This window comes from Oryza sativa, chromosome 4 (genome assembly GCF_034140825.1).
Source record: "Oryza sativa Japonica Group chromosome 4, ASM3414082v1".
Classification (NCBI taxonomy): Eukaryota; Viridiplantae; Streptophyta; class Magnoliopsida; order Poales; family Poaceae; genus Oryza; species Oryza sativa.
The window spans coordinates 4,782,231-4,794,549 of NC_089038.1; the positions used below are offsets into that span (position 1 = coordinate 4,782,231).

The 12,319-nt window shown below is 41.8% G+C and overlaps 1 protein-coding gene across 1 annotated transcript; it reads left to right on the top strand.

The window, feature by feature from the left end:
- The first annotated feature begins 963 nt into the window (after window positions 1-963).
- LOC9271137 (uncharacterized) lies at window positions 964-2,381 on the top strand. The gene is made up of 3 exons (XM_066310060.1): window positions 964-1,104; window positions 1,248-1,349; window positions 1,675-2,381. The coding sequence occupies exon 3, from the start codon at window positions 1,689-1,691 to the stop codon at window positions 2,241-2,243; it is 555 nt and encodes a 184-aa protein (XP_066166157.1). The 5' UTR covers window positions 964-1,104; window positions 1,248-1,349; window positions 1,675-1,688; the 3' UTR covers window positions 2,244-2,381.
- The last annotated feature ends 9,938 nt before the right edge of the window (window positions 2,382-12,319 follow it).

Genomic DNA, 12,319 nt, shown 5'->3' on the forward strand with positions numbered 1-12,319 from the left:
TGTTTAGTGCCCACGCAAAAATTTTACACCCCGTCACATCGAACGTTTGAACACCTATATAAAGTATTAAATATAGGTTAAAAAATAACTAATTGCACAGATTCCAACTACTTTGCAAGATGAATTTTTTAAGCTTAATTGCTTCATGATTTGACAATATGGTGATACAGTAAATATTTGCTAATGACGGATTAATTAGGCTTAATAAATTTGTCTCGCAGTTTGTTGACGGATTGTGCAATTAGTTTTTTTATTAATGACCGAACACCCTATACGAAACCCTATATAATACCCAATATGAAACGCTAAAACTTTACGCCCCTAGATCTAAACATCCTCTTAAAGTATATTTCATGATAAAAACAAATCACAATAAAATAATTAATAATTATGTGCTTATACTACATTTCTTGGTAAAACGAATAACAAAATAATTAAATCCTATGAGTAACATTCACAGGCCTCACTAACGCACCAAGATTTTTAATTTCCAAACAACCAAGAATTTTTGGATGAAAAAAGTGGCACGAACGAGACCAGAGCTACACGAACGTGACACCGTGTTGTGTCGACCACCACCGTCGTCTTCTTCTCCTCCTATGGCATTTGAAATTGACAAAAATCAAGAGGAGACACAAGCGGACGATGGACGATGGACGAAAATCAAGCCGAGAGAAGTTGCGCGCTGCGGACGACGGATCTCTGTTTTTTTTTGTCCGCTGTATGTGATTACGAGCGCACAGACACAAAGGGTGTAGCTCTCGGTCGGATTACGGACGATAAAATTGTGACGATTGGAAAATTACTAATTTTTTAATTAGTTAAGATTTGAATACTTCAGAGCAGATGATTTTTGACAAAAGAAAAACATTATGATCAATTATACGTCGCCACGCCAGCTGTCACGAGTAACTAACAAATGAAGGTCGTACTATATATGTACTCACGCAGATTGACGCTCCTGGGATCAGTAATGCCCATGGTCTTTTTCTACATATGTCATTTTGACAATCTAGCAACACACAACAATAATCGTCATTTGATACATATTCCATGAATGATTGATCTCTTTTGCATTTGTTCGTCCCTTTCGTTTTCAACTTGGTACTCGTAATTTCTTTTAAAGAACAACTACTTGCAATTCCCAAACATGGAGTACTACATTTGTCTAGCTTCCATCAAAGTATATATATATGAAACAGCAACCTTCAATTAATTTAGCTCTCGTTGATCGATTGATCGATCAGTTTGCAGGCTGTGTTGGCTGCATCAGGTCAGCAATTAATCTAGCTAGTCATCTACGGCTAGATAACCCTTGCAGTTCTCGTCTACACACTTCTCTTTGCGAGGTACGTATGTGTTCTCTTTGTCTTGTTAAAGTTAATTTCGTAAATATAATATAGATTATTTGATAAAATAATGGAATTAAATTATAGATTTTGAAGAATTGTGTCAAGCTGGAACCTTTTTTTAATTCTCAATAATTTTGTCATGACCTTGATGCTAGAATTCTTACAGCGCTATGGCTTTGCAGTTTCGTGACATATATGCATGTTCATTGCTAAACCTGTAGATTATTCGTAGATAAATCTTCTTGATTAAATATATATGTTTACAATAATTTTATTAAACTATAATAAATACATTCCTGATCAAGAAGCAGAAACTTTGCAGAGCCGTTGTTCATCATGGCAGGCGAGCAAGGTTCAGCTATGGCCAACAGAGGAGGCCGGGCAAATCGGAAAGAAGGGGAGGACGAGCTACGAGGCTGGCTGATGTTGCTGGCGACGCTGACGGCGTCCATCACGTACGCGGCGGCGCTGAACCCTCCCGGCGGCGTCTGGCAAGCCGACGACGCCGCCAAGGACTTCGTCGCCGGCTACCCGGTCCTCCTCGACAAGTCGCCGTGGCGCTACTACGTCTTCTACTACTGCAACGCCACCTCCTTCGCGTCGTCCGTGTGCATCATCGTCCTGCTCGCCACCAACTTCTACCTGAGCCATACCAGTGTCATGGTCTTCAACGTGCTCGTCGCCCTGGACATGGCCAGCTTGGGCGCCGCGTTCGTCGCGGGCTCGTCGAGCAGCAAGCGGTTTACGGCTTTCAACGCGGGGCTGATGGTATGCCTCGTCGTGCTGTTCCTCCTGTGGAAACTGAAGTTTCTCATGGGTAATGATCAAGCAGGTCAAAATCCTGCTAGTGGAGGTGTCGCCAATTTACAACATGGCAACAGTGCATTATAAATTTATAATAATGTAAATAAATTTCTCTGATTTAATCATGTCATGGTAGATGTATACCGGATATAATGCCTGCTGCCTGGCACTTTGCTATGGAACCTAATGATGAATTTATACGTTAAATAATGTTGAAATATGGTATATGGATATATTTTAAAATTTAATATTATGGAAATGATGTCGAGGATATATAGCATGATGATATGATTAGTCAGTACACGATGTGATATATTTATATTTTGAGCTTTAGAAGTTCATAATTATTATTGGATGATGTTGCGGTATATTTACATATTAACTTTAGGATCTAATATTTACTAGCGGGTTTCAATTTTATACAAGATATACTACATTAGGAATGTTTATCGTGTCATTACAAAATATTTCATTTTTATTGGCTAGAACTAGATTATTTAATATTAACCGATTGGATGAAAGATAATATTACAAGATGCTATTGAAGGAACTAGAAATGTAAGTGCCGGTTCCAAAGAAGTTTAATCCATCTCACAACATGCCATTTTAAAAAGGTAAATCCTATTCCAATCATCCTCCAGGTGACCAAAATTTAAAAATTCTGTAGCTCATGTATCCCAGCAAGTTAGGCCGTCTCCAATGGACAGCTCTTATCTAGCTCATAGAGTGTTTTAATCGATGAACAGGACCGCTAGCTCTTCTTCAAGCGTTAGCTCGCACGCTCACCGAGGCGGTGCCCTCTCACAGGCACGCTCGCCCAGGCAATGGCCGGCACTATGCCGAGCGCGTATGAGCTAGCAGCCGGCTCATACCGCTGGATAAGGCCTTAGACAAACTGAGCCAATGCCACAAGCAACAGTGGCGTACATTCATGCACCTACTCCTCTATGGGTAGATCTATTTAGAGAAGCTTCTAGCATCTATATATTCTTCTACAATTTTCAGCTCCCAGATTTTTATTCATGTACTGAGAATATATATAGTTTCAGAATCTATATTTACGCCAAACTTTTCATGTACTGAATATGAAGCTGAAAAACTAAACTTTTCTAGCTTCCGAATCTTAAGCACTCTTAGACAGTACTTAAGCCAGTGACGAGCATGCGAGTGGTTTGGACGGACAAACACATCGTGCCCGCTCTGATAATATACATACCATTGTACTCGGAGACATATTAAATTTTAAATTGGAGTTTTTTTCACTCAAAAAGGGAAACGAATATGGCATCTCTAGTATCGGGCATATATGAAAAACAGTGAGATAAATATGTATACTGCCTACCAAATACGAAATATTTTCTTTTGAGCATAATAAAATTCAAAAATTCAATTTTATGGATGGGACCTTAAGAGAGTCATCTATGAAAATAATTTTTAAGGGCAGTTGGAAATTTGCCCGTGCAAAACCGGTGATTTCTAGATGCACACGCGTGGTGGCAGGTGGGTATAAAAATGCCCGTTATCAGCCGCCTACAAAAACGTATATTTGTAGTAGTGTGTTTTGCTTTGTTTTCCTTAATTTTTTCTCTAATTTATTAGAAATGACACATGATGGTTTAAAAGCGTTTTTAGTATATTTAATGAATTTTTAAGAATATAATAGATATCCCATGACAGGGACAGAGATGTAGGCTGAGTATAAAATGACGATTATGGTTATATATCAGATTGACGCTCTTGGGATCAGTAATGTCCATGGTCTTTTTCTACATATATGTCATTTTGACGATCCAATAAACGCATATAACAATAATCGTCATTTTATACATATTCCATGATTGATTGATCTCTTCTTTTGTTCGTTCTTTTCATTTTCAACTTTGTACTCGTAATTTCTTTTAACCAACAACTTGCAATTCCCAAACATGGAGTACTGCATTTGTCTTCCATCTCAAGTTCGACATATATACGTACGTACTAACGTACGCATGAGAGTATGTACGAAACATCGACCTTTAATTTGGCTCGTTGATCGATCGATCAGTTTGCAGGCTGTGTGTAGCTAAGCTAGCTAGCCATCGACAGCTAGATAACCCTTGAAGTTCACTTCTCTTTGGGAGGTTTGGTATGTTCTCTTTGTCTTGTTAAATTTAATTTTATGAATAGAAATTCTTTGATAAAATCATGAAATTAAATTATAAATTTTGAAGAAATGTGTCAGGCCAGAACTTTTGAAATTCTTGATTTTGTCATGAAATCGATGCTAAAACTTTTGGCTTTCAACGCTGCGCTGATGGTATGCCTCGTCCTGCTGTTCTTGTGGAAACGAAAGTGGCTCATGATGGGTCGAGCAGCGGCGAACCCAAATCCTACTAGTGGAGATGTCGCCAATTTACAACACGACAACAGTACATTATAGTGTAAATAAATCGCTGAATTATATCACGGTTTTACAGATATGTATATGTATACTAGATAATACCTGCCTGGCGAACTGGTGATAATAGGATGTACCAATGCTTATTTCCTCCATTTAGACACTGCAGAAGTTCTGATTGTTGGTACACTTTGTACCGTGTCCTTCCCAAAATGCCCTTCATCCACTAAGCTTGGGGGAAAACTGTGGAGTGTGGACGCCCCTGTTCCTCATTCATCTCTCTACCCCTCTCCTGTCCTCAAATGGCTTCGCCCTTCGGGTCGGAGTCCCGAACCCCGTCGACGGGCTGTAGCGGCGACGACAACCACCAAATCTGGTCGGTGGTCCTCCCAACGACAGGCAGCAGTGAAGACGCGGTGGATCTAGAGGCTGCCGTTGTCGCTCTGCAATGGCCTCATAAACATGGTGCTTGGCTTCTATGACCTGCGGGATTGGCGGCTAGCACAGTTGAGCTCCTGAGCCAGAAGGTAGGAGGAGCAGGCTGGCGTTTTCACCATGTAGCGCTGGCGCGGCAAGCAACGCGGTGGCTGCGACGGTGAGGGCACGCGTCGAGGTGGCCATCCGTCGTAGATCTCGGGGGACCCCATCCTGCTAGCCGCACTGGGAAGGTGGCATCATCCTCCCCGCTACGCTAGCGGCCTAGCGCCAGAACGGTCCAGCCCGGACTAGAAGCGGTTCCAGGGCAAGGGTGCTTCAACTCCTTTGGACGAAGGAGGCCTCAGGCGTGGGAAGTCCTCCAAGATGCGCCATTCCTCTGGCAAGCGCGCTCGTCTCTCTCAGGAGTGTGGTGTGTAGGAGACTGAAGACGATGGGGGCAATGTTGGAAGCGGCAGAAAAAGTACCTACCCCAACATCTGCATTGTGTACTTTTTCCTACAGTAATATTTCATTTGGTGGGAGGACGATGCATCTCAGTATCACACATCTTAGCACCTATTGACAGTGCAGATTGTAGGTGCAGGCGAACCCAAGCTCAAATCTGTATTTTCCTCTCTCTCTATATATATATATGTATATATATGTATGTATATTTCCTCTCTCTATATATATATACAGAATCATTTTCATATATCTATAACTAATATAAATATTCATATTTTTCCTTTTGTCACATCTAATTTCGTCCGAGTTTTGTCCATACGCAATCCGATTAAGTTAGCAATAGCGATGGAAAAAAATTGCAAAAAAAAAAATGGCGGCCGCCGATGCCACCACCGCCCGCCTCCACTCCGTCCAGGCCGCCGCCCCTCCCGCCTCGCCGAGCCGCAGCCGCCTCCATGCCGCCGGATCTGGCGGAGGTGAGGTCCGGCCGGCCACCTACACACTGTCCGACCCACCGCCTCTATGTCGTCCGTCACCACCACCGCGGCACCTCCCCTCCCCCCGATCTCGCGGAGGGGAAGGCGTTGCCGGCCCTTCCTCCGCTGCCGCACAGAGAGAGAGAGGGGGAGAAGTGGAGACAGTGAGGGTGGGGGAGGGCATCGCGGTGGGGAGAGGGCCGCTGCCACCGGATCTACCCATCGGAGGGCGCCACCGCGGCCACTCGCGGTGGAGAAGGCCGCCGTTGCTGCCGCTAGCTGTGGGAGAGGGCACCGCTGTGGCCGCTCACGATGGGGGAGGACGTCGCCGTCGCCGCCACTGCTCGTGATGGGGGAGGTAGCCGCCACCCCGCGTCGGTCGCGAGATCACCGGCCGCCGCTGAGGATGATGGGGATCGCGGTAGGGCGGTAGCTGTCGCCGTCGCCGCCGCTGCTCGCGGTAGGGCAAGTAGCCGCCGCCCCGCTTCTGCCGCGAGATCGCCAATCGCCGCCGCCGCTGCTAGCGGTAGAGGAGGGCATCGCCCCGGCCGCTCATGATGGGGGAGGGCACCGCTGTCGCCGCCGCTGCTCGCGGTAGAGAGGTAGCCACCGCTGTCGCTGTCGCTGCTCACGGTAGGACAGGTAGCCACCGCCTCACCTCGGACCCCAGATCGCCGGTCGCCGCCGCCACTGCCACTCGCGGTGGGAGAGGGAGGAGAATGAGTTTAGGGTTAGGGTTTCAACATGGAATGTTTTATATATATCTCGAGTGATCCTAACCGTTCGATTGAATCCGACGGCTCTTAATGCATCTAAGCAGACTTGGGCCACATGGGCCATGTGCACTTAACAGGCCAAGTTGTGGAAGACATTCGGCCCATCCTTATGGGCCTAATTGAGTTTTATCTATTCTGAGTTGATTTAAACTATTTCTCCATTAACAAACTTAATATTTTCCTATGTTTAGTTTTTCTTTCTTCATGTTAAATTATTTATATCTAAATGGAGTCAACAAAAAATTTAATTGTATATTTGTCATGATATATAATTTAAATTTGGATTAAAAATAAATAATAGAGTAAATTTCATTTTGGACCACTTTTTATTACCCGTGTTTTGCTTTCGACCACCCCTTAATTAACGCATTCACTTTGGATCAGATAATCTTACCTTTGTTGCATTTTGGACTACCCTAACTCTCTTCTCAAGCATATGAACAATTTCGAGTACGCTGGCTCCGATTCATCAGTGAACTCCCACCACTTTATACCCTACAATTTATTTGACATATGACAAGTTTGATGTAGATAGATAAAATATTTGAGTGTGCTCCAAAGTGACACAAAGGTAAGATTTTCTGGTTCAAAGTGAAAATATTAGTTAAAGGATGGTCCAAAGCAAAACACCAGTAGTAAAAGGTGGCCCAAAGTAAAATTTACTCTAAATAATATTAATTATTTCTTGTATGGACTATAGCCTCTTTTGGAGAATATTACTCTCTTCCAATATTACTTATTTTATAATTCATAATTTTTTAGTCCAAAATACAAAAAGAAAACTAAAATACACAAAAAAAAGGTTTGCAGTACAGGAGTTCGGTTAGTTTTTCTTTCCCTTTTCATCCAGGAGTGTTGGTCTGCCCCTCTTTTCTTTCCGCTATTTTTAGCGCTCCCACTAACACAATTTTATAGATTTCTGTCGCACACTATATTGAACCTAAAACAAAATTCAGCTCTCACAAGTACAATGCATAGAAAATCGAGTATAATCTCACAATTACATTATATAGATTACAAGAAAATATAATTTCCGGATGACGTGTATTCAGATGTGTCCTTTGGTCAATTCCATTCATTTTTCATTAGGATTATGTACTTTCAGAAGCGTCATCCACAACACACAAATATAAAGTAAATTAATTGTCAAAAACAAACATGATTTGTTTATCACTCTACATATAGCCGATGTAATATGGTGTTTTGGTAAATCATTAATATCAAACTTCAGTCACCCCGCCAATACCCAGTGCAACGCACGGGCATTTTGCTAGTGAGTATATATATATATATATATATTCTACACCCACCTCCCCCACCCTACTTGGGCCCAAAACCCCCCTCCCACCTCAGTCAAAGCGTCCTCCCGCCGGTCAAACCCGCCCACCACTCCTTCCCCCACCCACCACTTTGTTGCTCTCGTCTTACAGGAATCGTGCAGTAATAGGACGGTCATCGTGCAGTAACAAGACAACATTATCGCAGTAACAACGTCAAAAAGTAGCCATGATGGATCTAGTTTCGTTAAGCGTTTTTTTATGAACTTCATGGTGCAAACGGATTGGAAATACAAGATATGATATGAGAGAAATTGCTCTCTAAAGATTGAGATTTACCTCTTTTTTAGTCCTCGTCTCACTAGAACAGCATATTAACACGACGGCTAATATGCAGTAACACGTCTGCTTTTCGTAGTAATAACGTTAAAAAATAGTTATTATGGTTCTAGTTTCGTTAATCACTTTTTTTTACGAACGCCATGATGCAAATGGGTTAGAAAAATAAGACATGACATGTACGTTAGTACTCTCTAAAGATTGAGATTTAAAATACTCTAGATCTAAAAAAACATTACTACTATAGGGCCACTGTTACTATGCATGTTCTCTGTTATTGCAAATTTTGTCATATTGTTACTGCAAAAAGTGCAGTAACAACCTATAAAGTTTACAGTAACAACCTATAAAGTTTACAGTAACAACCTATAAAGTTTGCAGTAACAACCTATACATTTTTGCAGTAACATATGATGTTACTACCCTTTTGGGATAATATTACTGCCGAATCATAGTAACAAGGTATGATTGTTACATGTACATAACTGATTTGTTCACAAATCATCATATGGTAATTTGGTTAGAAGTGCTCGCCATGAACCATGAGATCATGGATTCAAGTCTTGAATTCACCAATTTATTTTTATTTTTTCTAAAAAAGAGAGAAGAAGGAGGGAGAGAAGAAAAAAGAAGAAAAGGAGAGATTAGGGGGATGAGAGATCGAGACTTTGGGAGGAGGGGGAGGAGCGACGGGAGGGAGAGAGGAAGGGGCGCGGCGGGAGGGGGAGGAGCGACGGGAGGGAGAGAGGAAGGGGCGCGGGAGGGAGGGAGGTGAGGACGGATGGAAGGTGGGAGGGGGTGTAGAATAGTTATAATAAGGGATGGGTGTATAATAGAGCTACTTTCATGTATGTAGAAAGTCTAAAAAAATAATTGATATTAAAAAGTTCCATTAATAAAACTATAAATAAAAGCTAACAAAGAAAAGAAATATGAAAAAAAAGGAAGTAGAAGAAAAAAAAAAAGCTTGATTCGTATATAGGAGGATCATGTGAAAAGAGAAAAAGGGAAAATTAGGAACAACATAATACACGCGAGTCCTCTAATCCTCCTCGCGTGTCCTCTAATTCTTCTCGTCTAGATCCATTTGTGAGATTACTAGGGAGCGAATGTTCGCTCGCTAGCCTTTCCAGGAAAGTGGTGCCAACCTAGAGGCTGCGCGTTCTAACCAAATTCGTGAAGCCAAAAATGATGGCCCCCCAACTATTTTGGAGCATTTATACGGTGAAAATACTATCACGCGGATGATCGCGCGCTCGCACGGCAGCGACCATGTCGGGTTTGCTTTTTTATGGATCATATGTGATTTTTTTTTTGTTGGTCCATCATGTTTTCCCATTTTGGCAATATTTCTTGTGCGGGCCTGTTTGATGGTTTTTTAATGGGCTAGACGCATGTCGTTCTCTTCGTGGGTTGGGCTCGTTACAGTGTAGGCTGAATATATGGCCCAATCAAGTGCTTGTGTTTTTTTTTATTTGATTCGAATATTATGTATAACCATTTGACAAATTTTTCTCCAAAAATTTGACAGATGTAATTACAGTACAATTGTAGTGTAATTACACTATAACTTATATGTAATTACACTGTAACTATAGTGTAACTTATATGTAACTTTCAAAAATCTCTCCGTAACATGTTATTTCGGTAAAATGGAGGTCGTGGGAACAAATTCTTTTCACATATGTGTGTGCTATGATTTGTTTTCTTCCTCACCAAAACAAATCGTGTAATAGATCTAACGATTCAAAATTATGTGAAACTTACATATAAGTTACACTGTAGTTACATGCAAGTTACAGTGTAATTACATATAAGTTACAGTGTGATTACACTACAATTGTACTGTAATTACATCTGTCAAATTTTTGGGGAAAAATTTGTCGACAAATGTATAGGTAGTCCCTAAACTTTATACAATTTATATGAAATACTTTTACATATAAAGTTTTCAAATATTTCTACGTATAAAGTTTTAAATGTTTATGTGCATAAAGTTTCTATTCCAAATATTTATGTGTGAATTTCAATACCGAATATTTATATTTATAAATTTGTATATCAAATATTTTATGTATAAAATTTGTATAGTAAATATTTATACATAGAAAGTTTCTATATATGGAAGTTTTTATATATAAACTTTTTTAGGCCAACATCGGGCTTCTCCATTCGTACGTGGGCTAATTGAAACATGTGGGGGCAATCAGCTACAGTCGTTTATATGACAAATCACAAAGAGGGGAGGAAGAGGAGCAAAAGTGCGGCCCTCTCTCAAGTTGAGGATGGTCGCCTTCTTCCCCAACCGTCGTGCCCGCCTTCCTTTCCAACAGCCCAGCCGTTGTGCATGATGACGCTCTCTCTCGTGGCCTGATCTTCTGGTGATATGATAACTCTCGCTTTGATCAAGTGCGACGTTTGCGACGTGGCTACCAACCAGAACAAGTCCAGGACGCCGTGCAATCGCTACACCACAAATGATATCGTACCAACTATGACGCGCGGTTGATGATCCCTGCAATGCAAACGAGAGAACATTGCAAGAACAAGATAAGATGCAGTCTAAATATTGCGAATAGGTGATTAAGCACAAAGGAATAGTTACGATTGAAGTGGTAGATCTAACCGACCCGGCAAATCAACACACCAACTATTGGGGGCTCTGAATCAATAGTCGCCGATTAATCGAGCGAGGACTAGAGACAAGGTGAATGGCACTTGGCAAAATTCAACTAAACAAAACCCAATTGTTTTTGAGGATGTACAAGTTATTTATAGAGGAAAATAAAGCTAGGGTTAAGTGCTAATTCGTGGAGGTGGAGGGGGACAGTTCCGAGATGGGCCTAGTCTATTACACGGCCCAAGGCCCAAGTTTGGTTTCAGCAACATCACTGCCTTGTTTTGAAGATTCCCATTGACTCGGAATGAATTTGGATATGGGACTGGATGCGTTTGAAAGGTAGCGAGATAAGCTTTCCACGAAGTCCAAGATCACCTAAATCGGAGTTGGCATGAAGGCGCTAGGTCCATTTGAAGTTAGTGCTGTCTCCGGAGGCCGAACTGGATTCCAAAACTTATTAGACTTTAATATCTTGTAGATCCTCCATTCATCCGATGTATTCTTTGGCAATATTTTATATTTCTCATGCTTGGTTGTATGCATATACTTGATGATCACATCAGTGCTCGTCTTCCACCTCACGGTCAGTGGCTCGCCCACTTCCCCGCCTCCCAGCCCCGCCCTCGTTCATTGGCCTCCCCGCACCTCTGCTGGTTTGGCTTCCGCCGATTCCGCCTCCGCTGGCATGCCGGCTGCATCTGGGGAAGAGGGAGAAGGAGAACGGGAGAACATAGAGAAGAGAAGGAGGAAGTGGGGCCACTATTTTTTAATCAGTAGTCCCAGGGGCTTCACGAGTGACCAGAAATTCTCCCAAAACAAGAAACCTGATGATGTTTGTTCACACATTGCTAGGATGTTGTATTTGTAATCTATACAAAGAAAAAATAAATATCGAAAAATCTTGATCAATCCTGGTCCAATGAACTGTTGAAAGCGCTAGGTGGTCCTTGCATGCATGGCCGATGTGGCTCCATCAGTCCATGTGCAATTCTCCATCCTGTCCTGCTTTGGCCACACTCCTGTAGAATATCCAACCATTGGATCACTTTTTTGTTTTTTTATGGAGGTTGTGGCCTGTTGGCCCCAAAGCTGACTTGGCAGCCGTGATGACAAATTTCATGAGCACTGCATCTCGATAGCTGACAAAATATGACTTCATATATGTGTAAACATGAAATCTATTGTAGTATATAGAAATGGAAGTTTGAGATTTGTCCATGTCACTATGAGTAAAATTGATATATCAATGTCGTTTATGGGGAACTGGTACTCTAAGAACCAGTGTTATTGTGGTGACCCCAATGAGTGGAATTCTATTCTGTAGTTTGCAGTCAAAGTTTATCAATCAAATAAGCACTAGCAAAACACTTTTGTTAAGTGCATGAACGAAAAATATGAATCTGGATCGTGACTAGA

Coding starts and splice junctions, on each gene's coding strand:
- LOC9271137 (XM_066310060.1), top strand. CDS start 1,689: ATGGCAGGCGAGCAAGGTTCAGCTATGGCCAACAGAGGAGGCCGGGCA.